This window comes from Nerophis lumbriciformis, linkage group LG14, assembly GCF_033978685.3.
Source record: "Nerophis lumbriciformis linkage group LG14, RoL_Nlum_v2.1, whole genome shotgun sequence".
Taxonomy (NCBI): domain Eukaryota; kingdom Metazoa; phylum Chordata; class Actinopteri; order Syngnathiformes; family Syngnathidae; genus Nerophis; species Nerophis lumbriciformis.
Window position 1 is genome coordinate 45,827,847 of NC_084561.2, and position 24,968 is coordinate 45,852,814.

General features: G+C 41.8%; 1 protein-coding gene across 2 annotated transcripts in view; it reads right to left on the reverse strand.

Annotated features, from left to right (window-relative positions):
• The window catches only part of prkacba (protein kinase, cAMP-dependent, catalytic, beta a), a 62,456-nt gene that overhangs the window by 9,972 nt on the left and 27,516 nt on the right, over positions 1 to 24,968 (reverse strand). For both annotated transcript variants that reach the window (XM_061975471.1, XM_061975470.1), the window contains exons 2-6: positions 15,089 to 15,150; positions 13,174 to 13,302; positions 6,420 to 6,518; positions 6,273 to 6,355; positions 949 to 1,075 (exon numbers count right to left, since the gene is read on the reverse strand). In XM_061975471.1, the coding sequence (XP_061831455.1) occupies positions 949 to 1,075; positions 6,273 to 6,355; positions 6,420 to 6,518; positions 13,174 to 13,302; positions 15,089 to 15,150 (500 nt within the window). The remainder of the gene's footprint in view (positions 1 to 948; positions 1,076 to 6,272; positions 6,356 to 6,419; positions 6,519 to 13,173; positions 13,303 to 15,088; positions 15,151 to 24,968) is intronic.

The following is a 24,968-nucleotide window of genomic DNA, read 5'->3' on the forward strand; positions in this document are numbered from 1 at the left end:
GACGGACACGTCGCTGGGTCCGGACATGGACCGCGGTCCGCCTGTTGAGGATCCCTGTTATAGACTGTACTCGTGTTAGGGTCCAAATGTCTGACAATCTGATTGCTGCAAATCTGGCACCATCTTGTGGACAACGTCAGTAAATCAGGTCAAATACCATGAACTTTATGTGAAGGCGACACAGCACAACACACACACACACACACACACACACACACACACACACACACACACACACACACACACACACACACACACACACACACACACACACACACACACACACACACACATGCATAGAAACATAGTGTGTTCCCAGATGCAGCCCACACCTATCAGTTTATGGTTTGCGTAAAGGCTAACTTGTTATTTTCCTTTGTAATCTCTGCCTACTGAGCCTATGGTGCTGTTAAGTTATTGTGGCTCAATTTGCCTTAATTTTTTTTATGTTAATGTATTATTATTTAATATATATTATTGTTTTAGTTGCTTAAGAGATATTCCTGGCTCTGAATTTGCTCATTGCTATTTTTATGTTTTTGTGCATTATTTGTTGCCGTCATCATTAAACGAACAGGTTACTCATCAGTTACTCAGTACTTGAGTAGTTTTTTCACAACTTTCACTCAAGCAAATATTTGGGTGAGTACTCCTTACTTTTACTTAAGTAATACATATCTAAAGTAACAGTACTCTTACTTGAGTACAATTTCTGGCGACACTACCCACCTCTGGTTAGAGTCTAGAACCGAACAAGATGTCATGCACAACCCAAGTACCGTAACATGGCACCGTTGGATTTCACGTGAATCGCTGCCCGGTAAAAGTACTTGACTGTCCCTGGTCTCAATGACTTATAGGTTCTTGCTACTGTACCTAATCCTCGCATATAGCGGACAGCTACTGTATCCTGTTGGCTGTTTATCTTCATGAATGCAGGAGCTGTACCTGAATGTAGCCACGCTGGTCTATGAGCAGGTTTTCAGGCTTCAGGTCTCTGTAGATGAGGTCCAAAGAGTGGAGGTACTCGAAGGTGAGCACGATCTGAGCTGCATAAAATCGTGCGTGGTTTTCGCTGAAAGAAGGAAGGGGGGGAAAGGGGGGAAATGACGTATTCAACTTCATTGTTGACATGGATTTCTGCTTGAACTGTTCTCCTTTTAACATGTTCCAACTGCGCCAGAATGTGAAGACACAAGTGCAGAAAACAAACTGAACACAGCCTCTCCAGGTGGAACCATGCAAGACTTGGACTCAGTGACCATCTGCAGGATGTGTTCTTTTCTTTCCACTGAGTTATTCTGAAAAATTCAGAGGCCTTCAATGGCCGCAAAAAGAAACGTATTGGATCCTGGAGTACAGATCAACCGGATAGCGGTGCAGGTATTTGGCAATTGGATGTAAAGTAACAGGCCAAAAGTTTGGACACACCTTCTCATTCAATGGGTTTTCTTTATTTTCACGACTATTTATGTTGGAATAATTGTTTGTAAGTTATCACAAAAGAAACATTGTATTATGAATGCTGTCTTTCGAGGCCTAACAAGAGGAAGAATGCTCGTCAAACGCCACTGTGATTTCAACACGGACAGATGGCAGGATCTGCTCAACTTCCAGAGGAACTCTCTTTGAAGTGTTAAACGAACTCTCTTTGAAGTATTTCACAAACTCTCTTCCAACTATTTGGTAACCGAGGTCAACGCTATTTACGACCCGCTGCCCTCTTGAAGTCCCTGTGGTCAGGAGACGGGAGGGGTTATCCATTGTCCTCCAACACCTGCCCCAGCTGGATCCAGGAAGAGCCCAAGCCCGAGAAATCCCACTTCTTGGTCTTCAAAGCGACCGAAAACAATGACTGTTTTACATACTCCCCATTCCTGCTGAGACATGTGTTGGTGCGTGAACATTGAATATTGTAATAAAGAGGAGACGAAAACCTTCTTCGTCAGAGCGTGGTGCAGGACTGTACAGAGAGTGCAGTGGCCATGTCTCTCCTCAATATTGAGTCCAAATTGAATTCTGTCTCTGTTTGATTCCTTGCCTTTTGTCTTGTTTAATAGATGTCCTCAGTGTTTGAACGTGACAATTTACATTGCAGATTGTCACTTCAAATTATGTGGAGTTATGTACTTAACAAAAAAAAAGGTGAAATTACATGTTTTATATTGTAGTTTCTTCAAAATAGCCACCCTTTGCACACTCTTGGCATTCTCTCCATGAGCTTCGAGAGGTAGTCACCTGAAATGGTGTTCACTTCACAGGTGTGCTTGAAGCTCATTCATATTGTTGTTCATTCATCGTTTTGATGCCTTCAGTAACACTGCCAGGTCCACTACTAACCACATTGTGAAGTACACAACAGTAGTGGGCCTCATGGACTACAGGGAGGAGGTGAAACATCTGGTTGACTGGTGCAGAACCAACAACCTGGTCCTGAACATCAACAAGACCAAGGAGATCATGGTTGACTTCAGGAAGCACCAGTCCAGCCACGCTCCACTCTACATCAAAAGGCACAGCAGTGGAGATAGTAAGCAGCACCAAGTTCCTGGGGGTGCAGATAACTGACAATATGACCTGGTCCCTACACACCGGAGCTCTTGTAAAAAGAGCTCAGCAGCGCATGCACTTTTTGCGTGGGATGAAAAGAGCACATTCTAGAGAGGCACTATAGAGAGCCTGCTGACCAACAGCATCTCTGTCTGGACTGGAGCCTGCAATGCCTCAGACTGGAAGTCTCTCCAGAGAGTGGTGAGGACGGCGGAAAAGATCATCAGGACTTCTCTTCCTCCTATCTAGGAGATGGCAAAAAGCCGCTGCCTGACCAGGGCTCAGAAAATCTGCAAAGACTCCTCCCACCCCCACCAAGGACTGTTTTCACTGCTGGACTCTAGAAAGAGGTTCCGCAGCCTCCGTAGCAGAACCTCCAGTTTCTGTAACAGCTTCTTCCCTCAGGCCGTAAGACTCTTGAACGCATCATAATAATCCCCTCCAACCCCCCCCCCCAAAATGGATTAAGTGGCTGGAATATAAAGACAATATAACATACAGTAGTTCTAAACACTGCTCGAGCACCAGCCTGTTTGCCCTGCTTGAGAAAAGTTCCACTATCTCTGCTAAAAATCCAAACTTTGTGTGAAAAACTGACAAATATGAGATTATTATACACTATATTGCCAAAAGTATTTCCCATTCCTAACCCATAGGGTTCTATATGACCTTTTGCAGCTATTACAGCTTCAACTCTTCTGGGAAGGCTGTCCACAAGGTTGCGGAGTGTGTTTATTCTTCCAAAAGCGCATTGGTGAAGGCCTGGCTCTCAGTCTCTGTTCTAATTCATCCCAAATGTGTTATATCGGGTTCAGGTCAGGACTCTGTGCAGGCCAGTCAAGTTCATCCACACCAGACTTTGTCATCCATGTCTTTATGGACCTTGCTTTTTGCACTGGTGCACAGTCATTTTGGAAAAGGAAGGGGCCCGCTCCAGGAGTTGGGCTTGGCCCCTTAGTTCCAGTGAAAGGAACTTTGAATGCTCCAGGATACCAAAATATTTTGGACAATTCCCTGCTCCCAACCATGTGGGATTAAAGTTAAGTTAATGTTAAAGTAGCAATGATTGTCACACACACACTAGGTGTGGTGAAATTTGTCCTCTGCGTTTTACCCATCCCCTTGTTCACCCCCTGGGCGGTGAGGGGAGCAGTGAGCAGCAGCGGTGGCCGCGCCCAGGAATCGTTTTTCAGAATCAGAATCAGCTTTATTGTCATTACGCAGGGTAACGAGATTGAGGCCATTCCATACAGTGCAATGTGTGCACGCAAGAAAACAATGTGTAAATATATAAAAATATAAAAAATATAGAAGTGCAAAGAAAGGTGTGGCCCACAAATGTGACTCTGTACACTCTTTTGGTGATTTAACCCCCAATTCCAACGCTTGATGCTGAGTGCCAAGCAGGGAGGTAATGGCTCCCATTTTTATAGTCTTTGGTATGACTCGGCCGGGGTTTGAACTAAGGCTGAAACGACGCGTCGACGTAGTCGACGTCATCGGTTACGTAAATACGTCGACGCCGTTTTTGTGCGTCGGCGCGTCGCATATTTACGTCACGCTACTTTACTGTCATGGCGGAGCGCAAAGCAGACGATGCGAGCGAGGGGAAAAAAGCACGCCAAAAGTCGTCAAAAGTGTGGGAGTATTTCAATAAACGGCCTAATAATGTTGTTGTATGCACACTGTGTCGAGCGGAAATGGCCTATCATAGCAGCACAACGGCTATGAACGAACATTTGAAAAGAAAACCCCCGACAGCGTTCTTGCCATCACCATCAACAAGTCAATCGTCCGCGTGCGTATACGTTGTCATTATTACACAAAAACATGAATGTGTCATTTGTATCTGCGTTGTAAATTCATAAACTAAAGCACCGTTTCGCTCTGAGAGGCGCGTTTGGCGTGCCTGTTCAGTGTTTACAAAGACGCGCTCCTCTTTAACGCTGTGGAGAGGCGGCGGCGGCGAGCGAGCGGCGAGGCGGGGCGCGCCGGGAGCGATGCCGCAATCGTGCCCAGGTGCGCGATCCGCGCAGTTGGAAGAGAAAAGACTTTGTGTAAAATTAAAAGATTGTAAACCTGGCAAAGCCGTCTGGCGTTCAGTCTGTCGGTCCTGAAAGAACCCCACGGCACAAGACGTGTCACAAACGCTAACGTTAATTAGTTGTGCAAATACCTTTTACAACATTAACAGTTACATATACTATGTACAAACCAACAATTAACTTTCACTTTAATCATACTATCATTGTTGTGTTATTAAGCAAAATAAGCAATACTTTTACTTTTGTTGAAATGTTTACACTGTACACTTTTTTGTATTGGATGTTTAGCTTTATTTTTGCACATTTTAGCAAATAAGCAATACTTTTACTTTTGTTGAAATGTTTACACTTGTTACAGAATATTTCCGTTTTGCACTTTTTTGTATTGGATGTTTATCTTTATTTTTGCACATTTTAAAGCAAAATAAGCAATACTTTTACTTTTGAAATGCTTATACTATTCCAGAATATTAAGATTTGCACTGGATGTTTACTTTTATATTTGCACATTAAAAAGCAAATAAGCTACTTTTAATTTTGTTAAATGTTAAAAGTTTTAAATGTTTACATTGTTACAGAATATTTTGTCATGTTGTTGTCAATGTTGACTGAGTGGCCATACTTTTTTTTTTGTAAATAAAAGCCATGCCTTTTGAAAAAAACTGGCCTACATTTATTTTTTCCTCTTCATTTTAAATAAAAAAAAAAACGGTAAAAGGAAAAATAATCTATAGATTAATTGAAAAAATAATCTATAGATTAACCGATTAATCGAAAAAAATAATCTATAGATTAATCGATAGAAAAATAATCGTTAGCTGCAGCCCTAGTTTGAACTCACAACCTACCGATCTCAGGGCGGACACCCTAACCACTGGGCCACAGATCAGTTTGGAGCGGGCCTCTTCCTCTACCAACATGACTGTGCACGAGTTTTGATTGATTGATTGAAACTTTTATTAGTAGAATGCACAGTACATATTCCGTACAATTGACCACTAAATGGTAACACCCCAATACGTTTTTCAACTTGTTTAAGTCGGGGTCCATGTAAATCAATTCATGGTAAGTGCACAAAGCAAGGTCCATAAAGACATGGATGAACTTGACTGGCCTGCACAGAGTCCTGACCTGAACCCAATAGAACACCTTTGGGATGAATTAGAACGGAGACTGAGAGCCAGGCCTTCTCCACCAACATCAGTGTTTGACCTCACTAATGCGCTTCTGGAAGAACGGTGGAAAATTCCTATAAACACACTCCGCAACCTTGTGGACAGCCTTCCCAGAAGAGTTGAAGCTGTAATAGCTGCAACATCATATTGAACCCTATGGGTTAGGAATGGGATGGCACTTCAAGTTCATATGTGAGTCAAGGCAGGTGGCCAAATACTTTTGGCAATATAGTGTCCAAGTCAAGGAGCGCAGGCAGCAACTCACACATTCTCATACATTCTGTAACATCCAGAATGAAATGAAAAAAGTCCCAACTATAATCTCCATAAAAGGAACCAGGATTGTTTTGATTTAAACGTGGAGGATATTTCAGGGTTCCTCGTGTTTCAATGACTTTTAAAGCAAATGAATATTGACTTCAAATAAAGGTTATCGGCATCTTTGACTACCGGTAATCGGAATCGACCCTGAAAAAAAGGTCCCAGTGTCCCTCCAATGTACCTGAACCTTCCAATGCGTCTGAGGTGCGAGAACATCTCTCCGCCAGGCACGTACTCCATGACCATGTAGAGGTTGGAGTTGTCCTGTGCAAGGAAGGTGCTGTTAAAGTGTGGGCGCTCAGCTGTGCAGGCCCAGGAAGTAACTGACCTTGAAGGAGTACTCCAACCTCACCAGGAAGGGGAAGGAGACGGCCTGCAGTATTCTCTTTTCATTCAGCGTGTGTTCGATCTGCTTCAACTTCACCACCTGTGGAAGTGTCACCTGGTCATCATCTCTTGATTGATCACACACTTTCAGCAAGTCAACCGCCGTCCTCGCTTACGTCTTTTTGCCTTACATGCGGTCTATCGTCTAATTGTCACCTTTTAGCTTGCCAGCAAAAGTCCAAGTTAGGCACCTTATATACACACATATATACATATATATATATATATATATATATATATATATATAACCCACGCCAGGAAACCAGCCAAAAAAGAACAGAAAACGAAACGACATCATCTGGTACAACCCCCCATACAGCAAAAACGTCTCAACTAACATTGGACACAAATTCCTCAATCTGATTGACAAACACTTTCCCAAAGACAACACCCTAAGAAAAGTATTCAACAAGAACAACATTAAATTGAGCTACAGCTGTATGAACAATATACGACAAATCATCTCAAACCACAACAAAACAATTGCAAATGAGCCGTCGGCCCCCGGACAGAGCGACTCCAAAACCAACAAAGGTTGCAACTGTCGAAAGAAACCTGATTGCCCTCTCAACGGGGGGTGCTTACAAACATCAGTTGTCTACCAATCTAAGGTAACACGCAAGGACATTAACACATCCGACACATATGTAGGATTAACCGAGGGAGAGTTCAAAACCAGATGGAACAATCACAAGGCTTCTTTCAGGAACCAAAACCTGCGGAATACCACAGAACTCAGCAAACACATTTGGGACCTCAAAGACAATAATGTTGAATATTCAATAACATGGCAAATTCTTGCATCCAGCACACCTTACAATAGTGGTAATAAAAGATGCAACCTATGCTTGAAAGAGAAACTGTTTATTATTTACCGTCCAGACCTGTCATCCCTCAACAAGCGCAGCGAAATTGTAACAGCATGCCGCCATAGACGGAAACACCTCCTAGGTAACACATGAACCAATCACCACGCCCCTAGGCCAGCCTGTACCCACCCACTCTGTGCCCTATATAAACCATGGTATGCGAATGCTCCCATTAAAATCTCCTGACGATTGAGGGTACCCCCCTCATGAAACAGGCCTGTAGAGATGAAATAGTCTTGTGATTTATTTTCCCACACATACATATATATATATATATATATATATATATAAATGATAAATGATAAATGGGTTGTACTTGTATAGCACTTTTCTACCTTCAAGGTACTCAAAGCGCTTTGACACTACTTCCACATTTACCCATTCACACACACATTCACACACTGATGGAGGGAGCTGCCATGCAAGGCGCTAACCAGCACCCATCAGGAGCAAGGGTGAAGAGTCTTGCTCAGGACACAACGGACATGACGAGGTTGGTACTAGGTGGGGATTGAACCAGGGACCCTCGGGTTGCGCACGGCCATTCTTCCACTGCGCCACGCCGTCCCATATATATATATATATATATATATATATATATATATATATATATATATATATATATATATATATATATATATATATATATATATATATATATATATATATATATATACACACACACACATATACATATATCTATATATATATATATATATATATATATATGTGTGTGTATATGTATATGCTGCATATATATGTGTGTATATGTATATATATGTGTGTATAAGTCTATACTGTATATATATGTGTGCATATGTATATATTGTATATATATATATATGTGTGTGTATATGTATATACTGCATATATATGTGAGTACATGTATATATGTGTGTGTTTATGTGTATATATATATATATATATATATATATATATATATATATATATATATATATATATATATATATATATATATATATATATATATATATATATATATATATATGTATATATGTATGTGTGGGAAAAAATCACAAGACTACTTCATCTCTACAGGCCTGTTTCATGAGGGGTTCCCTCAATCATCAGGAGATTTTAATGGGAGCATTCACATATCATGGTTTATATAGGGCACAGAGTGGGTAGGTACAGGCTGGCGTAGGGGCGTGGTGATTGGCTCATGTGTTACCTAGGAGGTGTTTCCGTCTGTGACGGCATGCAGATACAATTTCGCTGCGCTTGTTGAGGGATGACAGGTCTGGACGGTATATAATAAACAGTTTCTCTTTCAAGCATAGGTTGCATCTTTTATTACCACTATTGTAAGGTGTGCTGGATGCAAGAATTTGCCATGTTATTGAATATTCAACATTATTGTCTTTGAGGTCCCAAATGTGTTTGCTGAGTTCTGTGGTATTCCGCAGGTTTTGGTTCCTGAAAGAAGCCTTGTGATTGCTCCATCTGGTTTTAAATTCTCCCTCGGTTAATCCTACATATGTGTCGGATGTGTTAATGTCCTTGCGTGTTACCTTAGATTGGTAAACAACTGATGTTTGTAAGCACCCCCCGTTGAGAGGGCAATCAGGTTTCTTGCGGCAGTTGCAGCCTTTGTTGGTTTTGGACCAGAAACTGTTTATTATATACCGTCCAGACCTGTCATCCCTCAACAAGCGCAGCGAAATTGTATCAGCATGCCGCCACAGACGGAAACACCTCCTAGGTAACACATGAGCCAATCACCACGCCCCTACGCCAGCCTGTACCTACCCACTCTGTGCCCTATATAAACCATGGTATGTGAATGCTTCCATTAAAATCTCCTGATGATTGAGGGAACCCCTCATGAAACAGGCCTGTAGAGATGAAATAGTCTTGTGATTTTTTTTCCCACACATATATATATATATATATATATATATATATATATATATATATATATATATATATATATACATACATATATGTGTGTGTATATGTATATACTGCATATATATGTGTGTATAAGTCTATACTGTATATATATGTGTGCATATGTATATATTGTATATATATATATGTGTGTGTATATGTATATACTGCATATATATGTGAGTACATGTATATATGTGTGTGTCTATGTATATACTGCATATATATGTGTGTGTATATGTATATATGTGTGTGTTTATGTATATATATATGTGTGTATATGTATATATATGTGTGTTTATGTATATATATATATATATATATATATATATATATATATATATATATATATATATATATATATATATGTGTGTGTATATGTATATATGTGTGTATATATATGTGTATATGTATATATATGGGTGCGAATCATTGTATTCCGTTTATATTTACATCTAACACAATTTCCCAACTCATATGGAAACGGGGTTTGTATCTATATATATATATATATATATATATATAAAATGGCGTCAATTTTAGTTATTCTCCAGTGCCACGCCATGTCTCTTCTTCTAGTTTTGTTTTGTTTTCTACAGCACTTTGTGTTTGCCACTTGCCTGTGCAAGACAAGTGTGATATACATAAAGTCTAGATTTGATGTGTGTACATGTGTATAATAACTACGCTTGTGTCGACATTTCCTTTCCATTCTGCAGTGACAGCTGAAATGATTATAATCAGTGGAAGGCTACATTTGAAGTAAAAATGTTTAATATATTTTTCTCCTGCGCCTTATTTTTCATAGGTCATAAAAAATATCAATAATCGTTGATATAAAACTCTTATATCGTGTTACACTTTTCAGCCATGTCGCCCAGCCCTATTTTCCCCCCTGATGTTTTTTGAGCGGGCGCGCTGACCTCCGGAAAACCACGAGTGTTGACGCCATGACTATTGTCGATATTCGTCGACAAATCGTTGAACCCCAACCACTAACCCATTCTTGGTAGGTTGCAAAAGCTTGCAGAAAACTACATTACAATAATTAATAAAAAGCTGACGACTTGATGTTTTTTTGTAATTCACATGAATTCTAAGGGTGTAACGGTACGTGTATTTGTATTGAACCGTTTCGGTACGGGTGTTCCGGTTCGGTTCGGAGGTGTACCGAAAGAGTTTCCACACGGACATATTAAGTAGCGTAACGCACGTTGTGTAAACAATGCACACCGAGGCACAACACACGGCATGCTAACAGCTAACGGGCTAGGATAGACTGACCATACGTCCTCTTTTCACCGGACATGTCCTCTTTTGCGGAGCTGTCAGGGCGGAGTTTCTTAAATGCCTCAAATGTCCGGCATTTTGAGTTAGGGTTGCGTGTATTTTCAATGTACGTTCAGGGTTAAGAAGGGGTTAAAAACAAAACAAACAGCAGCATTGGTGAGGGAGGGGCAGAGACAGAGAGAGAGAGAGAGTTATGATAAACGCGCATGTGTCGCCAGGCTCTACTTTTTATCCATAGATTTAATTTTTTATTATCTATAGCAGGGGTGTCAAAAGTGTGCCCCGGAGGCCATTTGCGGCCCACAGCTAATCTTTTAAAGGCCCACGGCACATTCTAAAAATACTATTAAAATAAACAAAAATATAACAAAAGTGAAATAAAAAAGCTTAAAGGTTAAATGTAATTTAGAAAAAGTTGCAATGTTGACTAATAAAACAAAGCTGTTTTTTTTTCTTTCAAACTGTCATTGCTCAAAACATAATATTGAATCAAAATCAATGTTATTATGAATTATTGACCTATCCAAGGTTCCCATTACTTCACATCAAATATTAAACTAAGAAATATATTTTTGGTGGAAGATTTTGCAAATTTGGTGAATAAATAACCCAAAAATGTATATTTTGTTGTTTTCTTACTGTACCGAAAATGAAACAAACCGTGAGCTCTAAACCGAGGTACGTACCGAACCGAAATGTTTGTGTACCGTTACACCCCTAATGAATTATAATTGGATTTTTAGTGTATTTAATTTACTTTTCATTGTAATTATGCTTCATTCCTTTAAATTGTGCTCAGAAATAAATTTGTTAAAACTGTTGAAAATGTCCACAGGCTGGTAAAAAATGCACTGGTAAGAAACCATAACTTGAGTGCTATAATTATTATAAGGCAAACATTTCAAGACGGACAGTTTGTACGTGACTACTTTAAGATCACAATGTTGAGCACCTCTCCTGCAGGACAGGAAGGGTTCTACAGGTAAAAGCTAGTAAATTAGAATATTTTGAAAAACTTGATTTATTTCAGTAATTGCATTCAAAAGGTGTAACTTGTACATTATATTTATTCATTGCACACAGACTGATGCATTCAAATGTTTATTTCATTTAATTTTGATGATTTGAAGTGGCAACAAATGAAAATCCAAAATTCCGTGTGTCACAAAATTAGAATATTACTTAAGGCTAATACAAAAAAGGGATTTTTAGAAATGTTGGCCAACTGAAAAGTATGAAAATGAAAAATATGAGCATGTACAATACTCAATACTTGGTTGGAGCTCCTTTTGCCTCAATTACTGCGTTAATGCGGCGTGGCATGGAGTCGATGAGTTTCTGGCACTGCTCAGGTGTTATGAGAGCCCAGGTTGCTCTGATAGTGGCCTTCAACTCTTCTGCGTTTTTGGGTCTGGCATTCTGCATCTTCCTTTTCACAATACCCCACAGATTTTCTATGGGGCTAAGGTCAGGGGAGTTGGCGGGCCAATTTAGAACAGAAATACCATGGTCCGTAAACCAGGCACGGGTAGATTTTGCGCTGTGTGCAGGCGCCAAGTCCTGTTGGAACTTGAAATCTCCATCTCCATAGAGCAGGTCAGCAGCAGGAAGCATGAAGTGCTCTAAAACTTGCTGGTAGACGGCTGCGTTGACCCTGGATCTCAGGAAACAGAGTGGACCGACACCAGCAGATGACATGGCACCCCAAACCATCACCCAACCATGCAAATTTTGCATTTCCTTTGGAAATCGAGGTCCCAGAGTCTGGAGGAAGACAGGAGAGGCACAGGATCCACGTTGCCTGAAGTCTAGTGTAAAGTTTCCACCATCAGTGATGGTTTGGGGTGCCATGTCATCTGCTGGTGTCGGTCCACTCTGTTTCCTGAGATCCAGGGTCAACGCAGCCGTCTACCAGCAAGTTTTAGAGCACTTCATGCTTCCTGCTGCTGACCTGCTCTATGGAGATGGAGATTTCAAGTTCCAACAGGACTTGGCGCCTGCACACAGCGCAAAATCTACCCGTGCCTGGTTTACGGACCATGGTGTTTCTGTTCTAAATTGGCCCGCCAACTCCCCTGACCTTAGCCCCATAGAAAATCTGTGGGGTATTGTGAAAAGGAAGATGCAGAATGCCAGACCCAAAAACGCAGAAGAGTTGAAGGCCACTATCAGAGCAACCTGGGCTCTCATAACACCTGAGCAGTGCCAGAAACTCATCGACTCCATGCCACGCCGCATTAACGCAGTAATTGAGGCAAAAGGAGCTCCAACCAAGTATTGAGTATTGTACATGCTCATATTTTTCATTTTCATACTTTTCAGTTGGCCAACATTTCTAAAAATCCCTTTTTTGTATTAGCCTTAAGTAATATTCTAATTTTGTGACACACGGAATTTTGGATTTTCATTTGTTGCCACTTCAAATCATCAAAATTAAATGAAATAAACATTTGAATGCATCAGTCTGTGTGCAATGAATAAATATAATGTACAAGTTACACCTTTTGAATGCAATTACTGAAATAAATCAAGTTTTTCAAAATATTCTAATTTACTGGCTTTTACCTGTATTTCCTTTCATGGGACGCACACAGTCAACAATCTTTCAAAGATCTTTCCACTTACTTTTTGTTTGTCCAAGACTTTCATGGCGTGGAACTGGTTTGTTCCTTTATGCTTGACCAGCAACACTCGGCCAAATGAGCCGGTCCCCAGAGTCTTGAACCTGTCGAAGTCGTCCAGGCACGTCGTGCTCTAAGAAGCAAGCATGTTGTCAATGGAAGTGTGGTGCATGTGATGAAATGAAACTTTGGCTTAGTCTTCTTCGCTCACATAGAACACAAGCTTTTACATGCCATAGACTCGCATTCATTTATTCAATGGGACATTTGCAAGAATGTTGTCAATGGAGGTGTGGTGCATTTGATAAAATGCTCCGATTCTGTGGAAGTTTAGCTTAGTTTTAGTGTTAGAATAATTGTTTCTAAATGATCACAAAAGCTTTGTATTACATTGAGTTCCTGGCAGGGGGACGGGAGCTGTCTTTGGGGCCTACCAGGAGGAAGGCTCGCAAAACTCCACTGTGACTTCAAATCTGCCCAATTTCCATACAAACTCTTTTTGAAGTATTTTACGAACTCTCTTTGAACTATTTTATGGAACTCTTTTTGAACTATTTTACGGAACTCTTTTTGAACTATTCTACGACATCTCCTTTTGAACTGTTCGGTAACCAAAGGCAACGCTGTTTACGACCCACTTCCCTCTGGAAGCAGCTGTGGTCAGGTGGGGGGGAGAAAGCCAAAATAAAAGAAGGAGGCATGCAATCTTTTGGCAGAGCGTGCTGAGATACTGTACAAGGGTACAGTGTGTCCAGACGTGTCTCCTCAATTGAGTCCGAATTGAATTCTGTCTCTGTTTAATTCTTGTCTTGTGTTGGAATAATTGTTTGTAAGTTATCACAAAAGAAACGTTGTATTACATTATGTTCCTGATAAGAAGATGAATGCTGTCTTTCGAGGCCTAACAAGAGGAAGAAGGCTCGTGAAACGCCACTGTGATTTCAACACGGACAGATGGCAGGATCTGCTCAACTTCCAGAAGAACTCTCTTTGAAGTGTTAAACGAACTCTGAAGTATTTCACAAACTCTCTTCCAACTATTTGGTAACTGAGGTCAACGCTATTTACGACCCGCTGCCCTCTTGAAGTCGCTGTGGTCAGGAGACGGGAGGGGTTATCCATTGTCCTCCAACACCTGCCCCAGCTGGATCCAGGAAGAGCCCAAGCCCAAGACATCCTCTTCTTGGTCTTCAATGTGACCAAAAACAATGACTGTTTTACATACTTCCCATTCCTGCTGTGACATGTGTTGGTGCGTGAACATTGAACATCTAAATAAAAGAGGGGACGAAAACCTTCTTCATGAGAGCGTGGTGCAGGACTGTACAGAGAGTGCAGTGGCCATGTCTCTCCTCAATATTGAGTCCAAATTGAATTCTGTCTCTGTTTGATTCCTTGCCTTTTGTCTTGTTTAATAGATGTCCTCAGTGTTTGAACGTGACATCTTATTTAATAGATGTCATCAGTGTTTGAACCTGACGTTTAGCTCACATAGGACACATGCTTTTACTGTACATGCTATAGACTCACATTCATTTATTCAACGGGACATTTGCAAGAATTTTGTCAATGGAAGTGTGGTGCATGTGATGAAATGCTCCGATTCTGTGGAAATTTAGCTTAGTCTTAGCTCACGTAGAATGCATGATTTTACTGTACATGCTATATAGACTCACATTCCTTTATTCTATGGTAACATTTGCAAGAATTTTGTCAATGGAAGTGTGGTGCATTTGATGAAATGCTCCGATTCTGTGGAACTTTGGCTTAGTCTTCTTAGCTCACATAGGACACAAGCTTGTACATGCTACCGACTCACATTCATTTATTCAACGGTGACATTTGCTGAACAGGAAGTAGCTAGCTGCAAAGTATCGACAAGCTAACAAAAAAAATGGTATAGTTTAAATTAACGTTACCTGTGGTGGACACTCCCATGTTCTTAAAAAATCTTCTTTGGCTTTAGCTAAGAACTCTTTCACTACAAAAGAAAAACAAAAAAAACAAGACATGTATGAGACACTCAAAATGTTATTTCTGTTATTTTCAGGGTCAGGCACATTTGAAGGACTGAGTAAGGAAGGAAAAAGAGCAACAACAAAAAAACCACACACCTAAACAGGAACAGCAAATTCATTAATAAGAAATTGTTAATAAAGTGATGCATTTTTTGGGAGGCTTTACAAAATTGCGAAACTGTTTAAAAGAACTACCAGGAGTGTGGGGTGAGGAAATCCTGACACATGGTCATCATACTGTAATAATAGAGCTTGAAAGTGTGATGTAGTAAACGCAATGCATTGTGGGTCCTTGCAGGCCTCTGAATAGCTTATTTCTGTAGCTGAATGCAATATTATGTGCTTTTCTTCCAAAAGTTGGAAACGATTGTGGCATCATTAACTGCCACAATGATTGATTCGCAGGGCAAAAAAGGATTTGGGAAATTGTTCTCATTTTCAGCGAGTAAGCAAAGCCAAAGAAGTCGGGTTAGTGAGCTGATAAAGAGAATAGCCTGGATAGCAGCCGTGAGACCATCAACCATGACTTTTAACGTCATCACCTGGGTCATGGTTTTATGTCCACGGCATTTTCAAAGTGGTAAGTTTGAATCAAAGCATGTTTTATTCAGTTTCACACGTAGCATTTAGTAGGCTGTTAGCGTTAGCCAAGCTAGCTGCAGGCTACAAACAACGTACAGTATTTTGGAAAAAAAAATCATGCTATCTATTTACTTTGAGTCATGTGTACGCACAAAAATAAATAAGCATTGTTTGGAGAAGTAGCGCAATGATCAAAGTACCGTATTTTCCGCACTATAAGGCGCACCTAAAAACCACAAATTTTCTCAAAAGCTGACAGTGCGGCTTATAACCCGGTGCGCTTTATATATGGATTAATATTACGATTCATTTTCATAAAGTTTCGATCTCGCAACTACGGTAAACAGCCGCCATCTTTTTTCCCGGTAGAACAGGAAGCGCTTCTTCTTCTACGCAAGCAACCGCCAAGGTAAGCACCCGCCCCCATAAAACAGGAAGCGCTTCTTCTTCTACTGTAAGCAACCACCCGCCCGCGTAGAAGAAGAAAAAGCGCGCGGTACGTTTCATTTCCTTTGTGTGTTTACATCTGTAAAGACCACAAAATGGCTCCTACTAAGCGTCAGGGATCCGGTTCATGAAAAGACGCAATCTCTCCATCCGCACACGGATTACTATTTCACAGCAACTGATATTCCTGTGAACCGCACTGTGGATACAACGGGAGCACGTACGGTGAATATTCGCACCACAGGGAATGAGAAGTCATCCTTCACTGTGGTTCTAGCTTGCCATGCTAATGGCCAGAAACTTCCACCCATGGTGATATTCAAAAGGAAGACGTTGCCAAAAGAGACCTTTCCAGCCGGCGTCATCATAAAAGCTAACTCGAAGGGATGGATGAAGAAAAGATGAGCGAGTGGTTAAGGTAAGTTTAAGTTTACGCGAAGAGGCCGGGTGGCTTTTTTCACGCAGCTCCGTCCATGTTGATATACGATTCCATGCGCGCCCACATCACGCTGGTTTTAATATATTATTAAAGTTTGACTGACCTATTTGACTGTTTTTTTGACATTCCTTTAGCGCAGTTAGATGCGGCTTATAACACGGGGCGGCTTATAGGTGGACAAAGTTTTGAAATATGCCGTTCATTGAAGGCGCGGCTTATAACCCAGGGCGCCTTATGGTGCGGAAAATACGGTATTTAAAATTAATAATGGCTTGTGTTTTTTCGGGGAAACAAACTCACTCCATCTCAGACACGTATGAAACAAAAAGCCGCAGATCGCAATCAATTCGAACGGAGGACAATGAGCCTTACCAGACTTTGCATTCTGAAATTCTTCACCGGTATAAAAACTGACTGCGTTGACGCAATATAGACAAGTTTGGCTTCGACAATGGCAGCAGCTTCCTCAAATCTCTTGCCTATTGAACGTGCTCATATAAATCAATTCCTCAAATTGTACTTATTTTTGCAGGGTAGCGAGCTTTTCTCGGTTACGGTGCCTTGGCGTTTGAATTTTGTACGACCCGTTTTGTCGTTCTCTCTCACATTACCGTTGGTACAGTACAACCATATGAACTCAAGCTTTGGCCAACAAAAATGGCTACCGTAGCCCCACACTAGGAATCGAAAGGGCAAGTGATTTTGCAACGCATTGTGGGGGCTAGCTAGCCATTGTTGTTGGACAAGGTTTTTGTTTACAAGGCTGTACTCAACCAGCGGTATTGTGAGAGAGAGCAACAAACTGGATTAAAATGAATGCCATCCATCCATTCATCTTCTTCCACTTATCCGAGGTCGGGTCGCAGGGGCAGCAGCCTAAGCAGAGAAGCTCAGACTTCCCTCTCCCCAGCCACTTGGTCCAGCTCTTCCCGGGGGATCCCGAGGCGTTCGCAGGCCAGTCCGGGAGACATAGTCTTCCCAACGTGCCCTGGGTCTTCCCCGTGGCCTCTTACCAGTCGGACGTGCCCTAAACACCTCCCTAGGAGGCGCTCGGGTGGCATCCTGACCAGATGCCCGAACCACCTCATCTGGCTCCTCTCCATGTGGAGGAGCAGCGCTTTTACTTTGAGCTCCCCCCGGATGGCAGAGCTTCTCACCATATCTCTAAGGGCGAAGGAAACTCATTCCGGCCGCCTGTACCCGTGATCTTGTCCTTTCGGTCATAACCCAAAGCTCATGACCATAGGTGAGGATGGGAACGTAGATCGACCGGTAAATTGAGAGCTTTGCCTTCCGGCTCAGCTCCTTCTTCACCACAAAGGATCGATACAGCGTCCGCATTACTGAAGACGCTGCACCGATCCGCCTGTCGATCTCACCCTCCACTCTTCCCTCACTCGTGAACAAGACTCCCAGGTACTTGAACTCCTCCACTTGGGGCAAGATCTCCTACCCAACCTGGAGATGATAAAATTAATGGTATGAAAGAAAACAATGCACCAAAACAAACTGGACCCTGTTCCGAAGCTAGCCACCTTAAAACACAAGTACAATTTAAAATTGGTGGAATTGATCCAAAAGAGCACGTCCAATAGACAAGATTGGAGAAAGCTGCCGGACAAATCCTGTCAGAGTCAGTTTTTATACAGGTCAAACATTTAAGGATGCCAAGTTGGGAAAGATGATGTGGTCCTGATGGCTTCATCTGGCCAAGATCTTCAGCTCTCATTGGATCGGTTCGCAGCCGAGTGTGAAGCGACTGGGATGGGAATCAGCACCTCCAAATCCGAGTCCATGGTTCTCGCCCGGAAAAGGGTGGAGTGCCATCTCCGGGTTAAGGAGGAGATCTTGCCCCAAGTGGAGGAGTTCAAGTACCTTGGAGTCTTGTTCACGAGTGAGGGAAGAGTGGATCGTGAGATCGACAGGCGGATCGGTGCGGCGTCTTCAGTAATGCGGACGCTGTATCGATCCGTTGTGGTGAAGAAGGACCTGAGCCAGAAGGCAAAGCTCTCGATTTACCGGTCGATCTACGTTCCCATCCTCACCTATGGTCATGAGCTTTGGGTCATGACCGAAAGGACAAGATCACGGGTACAAGCGGCCGAAATGAGTTCCCTCCGCCAGGTTGCTGGGCTCTCCCTTAGAGATAGGGTGAGAAGCTCTGTCATCCGGGGGGAGCTCAAAGTAAAGCTGCTGCTCCTCCACATGGAGAGGAGCCAGATGAGGTGGTTCGGGCATCTGGTCAGGATGCCACCCGAACGCCTCCCTCGGGAGGTGTTTCGGGCACGTCCGACCGGTAGGAGGCCACGGGGAAGACCCAGGACACGTTGGGAAGACTATGTCTCCCGGCTGGCCTGGGAACGCCTCGGGATCCCCCGGGAGGGGCTGGACGAAGTGGCTGGGGAGAGGGAAGTCTGGGCTTCCCTGCTTAGGCTGCTCCCCCCGCGACCCGACCTCGGATAAGCGGAAGAAGATGGATGGATGGATGGAAGTTGGGAAAGGCTGACGGACAAACCAACTTTGGGTGTGTGCAAGACCTCGGAATTTAACATCAGAAAGAGAAGACCGTCGTCCTTTCAGGCAAGTCAACAGGACTGTGTCTCCTGGACACATTTGTTTCAAACTTAATATATTTAAAGTCTGAAATACACTCTGTATTCATGTGGGAAATATCTAGTTTCCTCAGTTATTGATCTATGAACATGGGTATTGCTTTTTCCCCCAAACTCTGTACGTTGTTCGTAACTCACAGATAGCTTGGCTATCAATAAATGCTACAAAACTTGCTTTGATTCAAACTCATCGGTGCGAAAATGCAGTGAACACACCAACATGTACCAGGTGATGACGTTAAAAGTCATGTTTGATGGTCTCACGGCTGCTATTCGCCGTTTCTTTATTAGCTTCATAAATGAGAAAAATCTTACCAAACACTTTTTTCTCTGAAGCGATAACGACCACGATTGTGGCAGTCAATGGTGCCGCACGTTCGAGCCATGTTTTGAACTTGTTTGAAGACAAAAAAAACTTAAGCGTAGAATCTTGCATTCAACCGAGTAAATAAGCTATTCCGAGTCCAGCAAGACCCACAATGCAAAGCGTTTCCACGTCACACGTTCAAGCTACGTAGGCAAGCAGGGCAAAGTGCAGAACGTAGCAGGGATCAAAGTGCAAGCATTGGATGGAACAAATTGCGAAAGGTCACAGCAGACACGAGAAGTCCAGAGTCACAGAGGTACCCGGGACCATATACAGTACTGTAGTACGGTATTACGTCGAGTAGGACACAATAGATCCGATCTAAAGATTCTTCCCTTCTGTGACTGAAGACGTCTCTGAGAAAAGTGAGCGTACCAAAAGTCTCTACAAGATCACCAAGGGTTTTCAGGAACATTGAGCCAGATGGATGGAAGTGATGAGGAAGAAAAGAAGAGCAGAAGACACATTTATGACATGTTACACTTTGGGATGGAAGTGGATTCAACGTAACACACACACACACACACACACACACGTTACACTCCCTACCGCCTGACCATGGAGGACTATTTTCCTCCAAAGCCTCTGGGAACTCTAAAAACAGTCAAAGGTGTTTTGTATTATGTGAGAACAATTGAAGCTTTATTCTTTCAGGTGAATTAGTCTGCCCAGACGGACTTAATAGTTAGCTTGGATTAGATCAGGTTCTGATCCGCTTGTACCAGAATTTTTTTTTACAAACAGCAGGGAAAAGACACACATAAAACACTTAAACAGTGGCGATCAAAAGTGTACGTACACTTGTAAAGAACATCATGTCATGGCTGTCTTGAGTTTCTAAGGCTGAAACGACGCGTCGACGTAGTCGACGTCATCGGTTACGTAAACACGTCGACGCCGTTTTTGTGCGTCGGCGCGTCGCATATTTACGTCACTCTACTTTACTGTCATGGCGGAGCGCAAAGCAGACGATGCGAGCGAGGGGAAAAAAGCACGCCAAAAGTCGTCAAAAGTGTGGGAGTATTTCAATAAACGGGCTAATAATATTGTTGTATGCACACTGTGTCGAGCGGAAATGGCCTATCATAGCAGCACAACGGCTATGAACGAACATTTGAAAAGAAAACCCCCGACAGCGTTCTTGCCATCACCATCAACAAGTCAATCGTCCGCGTGCGTATACGTTGTCATTATTACACAAAAACATGAATGTGTCATTTGTATCTGCGTTGTAAATTCATAAACTAAAGCACCGTTTCGCTCTGAGAGGCGCGTTTGGCGTGCCTGTTCAGTGTTTACAAAGACGCGCTCCTCTTTAACGCTGTGGAGAGGCGGCGGCGGCGAGCGAGCGGCGAGGCGGGGCGCGCCGGGAGCGACGCCGCAATCGTGCCCAGGTGCGCGATCCGCGCAGTTGGAAGAGAAAAGACTTTGTGTAAAATTAAAAGATTGTAAACCTGGCAAAGCCGTCTGGCGTTCAGTCTGTCGGTCCTGAAAGAACCCCACGGCACAAGACGTGTCACAAACGCTAACGTTAATTAGTTGTGCAAATACCTTTTACAACATTAACAGTTACATATACTATGTACAAACCAACAATTAACTTTCACTTTAATCATACTATCATTGTTGTGTTATTAAGCAAAATAAGCAATACTTTTACTTTTGTTGAAATGTTTACACTGTACACTTTTTTGTATTGGATGTTTAGCTTTATTTTTGCACATTTTAGCAAATAAGCAATACTTTTACTTTTGTTGAAATGTTTACACTTGTTACAGAATATTTCCGTTTTGCACTTTTTTGTATTGGATGTTTATCTTTATTTTTGCACATTTTAAAGCAAAATAAGCAATACTTTTACTTTTGAAATGCTTATACTATTCCAGAATATTAAGATTTGCACTGGATGTTTACTTTTATATTTGCACATTAAAAAGCAAATAAGCTACTTTTAATTTTGTTAAATGTTAAAAGTTTTAAATGTTTACATTGTTACAGAATATTTTGTCATGTTGTTGTCAATGTTGACTGAGTGGCCATACTTTTTTTTTTGTAAATAAAAGCCATGCCTTTTGAAAAAACTGGCCTACATTTATTTTTTCCTCTTCATTTTAAATTTAAAAAAAAATCGGTAAAAGGAAAAATAATCTATAGATTAATCGAAAAAAATAATCTATAGATTAACCGATTAATCGGAAAAAAAAAATCTATAGATTAATCGATAGAAAAATAATCGTTAGCTGCAGCCCTATGAGTTTCCAATCATTTCTACAACTCTTATTTTTTTGTGATGTAGTGATTGGAGCACATACTTGTTGCTCACAAAAAACATTCATGAAGTTTGCTTCTTTTATGAATATATTCATCCAGTGCTGCTCACATGTTTCTGGATTCTGAGTCATGGGGAAGGCAAAAGATTTGTCAGAGGATCTGCGAGAAAAGGTCATTGAACTGCATAAAACAGGGAAGGGGTATAAAAAGATATCCAAGGAATTGAGAATGCCAATCAGCAGTGTTCAAACGCTGATTAAGAAGTGGGAAATGAGGGATTCAGGTAGACCAGCAAAGATTTTAGCCACAACATCCAGGAAAATTGTTCGAGATGCAAAGAAAAATCCACAAATAACTCCGGCTGAAATACAGGACTCTCTGAAAAATTATGGTGTGGCTGTTTCAAGATGCACAATAAGGAGGCACTCGAAGAAAAATGGGCTGCATGGTCGAGTGGCCAAAAAGTTCAATTCTGGTCTCATCACTCCAAATGACTTTGTTCCAGAAGTTTTGAGGCTTGTCTCTGTGCCGTTTGGCGTAATGTAAGCGGGATACTCTGTGACATTTGTGCAGAAATGGCTTTCTTCTGGCGACTCGACCATCTTTTGTCATTTTGATTTAAAAAGAGTAAACAAAGTTGAGTGGAAGAAAGGTTTTTGTGTTATCAAAAAAAATAAAAAGTCTTGTCAGTGCTTCAAAATTGGGGCCCCAGGCGTGGAACAAGTGACTGCTCGCTGCAAAATTTCTTACAAAAAGGCAGCATCACAACGACCTTACTCCAGCATGTGCAGTGTTTCCCACAGGACAGGCATCTATTTGTGGTGGTGTGGTCGAGGGTGGGGCGGGGGGTGGCGGCGGCAGCGGCGATGACCAAGAAGAACGCGGAGTTGGAATATAATTACAACATTTTATGTACATATTTATATACAGATTTGAACAATTAGTGATTCACTGAAATATATTTATTAATTGTGGTCCTTACAAAAAATATATCTTATAAAATATAAAAGCTAAAATGTCTCTTAAAGCTCTGCCCCTTTAATTAGTGAATAATAAATAATTTAACTTTAGCCTACTACTACAACCATATTATTTACCAGCAACATGAAGTGAAACAGAGGCAGAGGTGTCCTGCCACAGTCAGTCAACCTCCTCCTCCTGCTGCTGAACAGGTCGCACCTGTGGTCCGGACTGTAGGCCTACCTCCTCTCCAAGTCGAGCCCTTTTCGGCCGTTGAAAATATTTTTCTATACTCATCTGTGTGAAGGAGTGAACATCCAACATTAGAATTTATTACTAACAAGCAGAAGCGCTCTATGTACAGTGCCGTCTAACCTTAAGCGGCAGCAGCTCAACACATGCAGGGTTCAACGTTAAGGTTTTTTTCTACTTATTATTATTATCTATAATTACATTTAAATGGCTTTGCATACATGTAAAATTAAATGCTATTTCACATTATTTGACCAGTAGCAGTTACACCCATCTGAACAGGTCAGCCACCTGTTTAAAGCCCGATCAGAGTTGAAATCTTGAAATGAAGGGCCTTTAATGGCCAAAACATTAACCTGGACAACATTTTAACAGCTGGTTGGCTCAGATTTTATTCTTTTCATTGCATTCACATGCTGCAGTGGACAGTGGACAATTTAGCTTCGGTCCATGTGTGTTTATTGACAACAGGGTTATAACCTGGACACGTTAGCTCATCGGTATTGTCACACATGACTGTTACTACGTGCGTCTGCCCGGTCCCCGAGTCAAACAGCGGCGGTGTTAATGAAGCAGCGTCAGGCTGCTCACCGTCAGTGAAACGCTCGGTGAAATCGCGGATTAACGTTAAATATATGACGAGCCGCGAGCGATGCATCTGTAACCTATCTGTACATCCTAACACCTGTAAAAATGAAGCAATGCTAGCAAGCGTTAGCTAGCCGGCTATGAGCCACCAAGCTGCTAACTGTCGCCAAAAGGCACCATTTAAGTTTTTTTCCCCATGGCATCCTGGATCAAGGCTTTCAGCAGCTTTTGGACGTTTTGAGGTAGAAACGTAGGAAGCGCCATCATTATGAAAAGTAGCCGGCGAGTATTTTGATCCCGTCCGTCCGTCCGTTCGTCCCTCTTCTTCTTCTTCTTCTTCTTCTGGCCCACCAGGTGAATTAAGTGCTATTGGCGGAGTTACAATGCATAGTAGGCTACCGCCACCTACTGCACCGGTGGTGTAACTACAAGCAACATTCACAGACAGTCCCATTGCTTTTATGAGCGGTCGAGTCAAAAGCCGAACAATCCATTTGTGGCGGACGTAATTCTTTCGTGGCGGGCCGCCACAAACAAATGAATGTGTGGGAAACACTGATGTGAAACAGCACTGAGGCGAGTGGGGGGGAAATGCAAGTCTTTGCGAGGCGAACAAGAACGCAACAACAAACTCCGCCTGAGAGGTAGCGTCCTGTGGCGAAATGGTTTGCACAAGATAGCATCTACAGCATGGTGATATTGCACACAGCCATCACAAAAGCAGTTACTCTCCACATCCAAACAGCTCGTACGCTAAAAAAACTCTTGTGGAATTTTACTGCATTTAATCATCAAGATATGAATATATTACATGTGCAATGACTTTAACATTAGTACACGCTAACATGGAGTGGCCAGGATACTTCAGGGAAAAGCCTGCGTTTATCCACTCAGTAAAACTACAGGTAAAAGCCAGTAAATTAGAATATTTTGAAAAACTTGATTTATTTCAGTAATTGCATTCAAAAGGTGTAACTTGTACATTATATTTATTCATTGCACACAGACTGATGCATTCAAATGTTTATTTCATTTAATTTTGATGATTTGAAGTGGCAACAAATGAAAATCAAAAATTCCGTGTGTCACAAAATTAGAATATTGTGTAAGGCTAATACAAAAAAGGGATTTTTAGAAATGTTGGCCAACTGAAAAGTATGAAAATGAAAAATATGAGCATGTACAATACTCAATACTTGGTTGGAGCTCCTTTTGCCTCAATTACTGCGTTAATGCGGCGTGGCATGGAGTCGATGAGTTTCT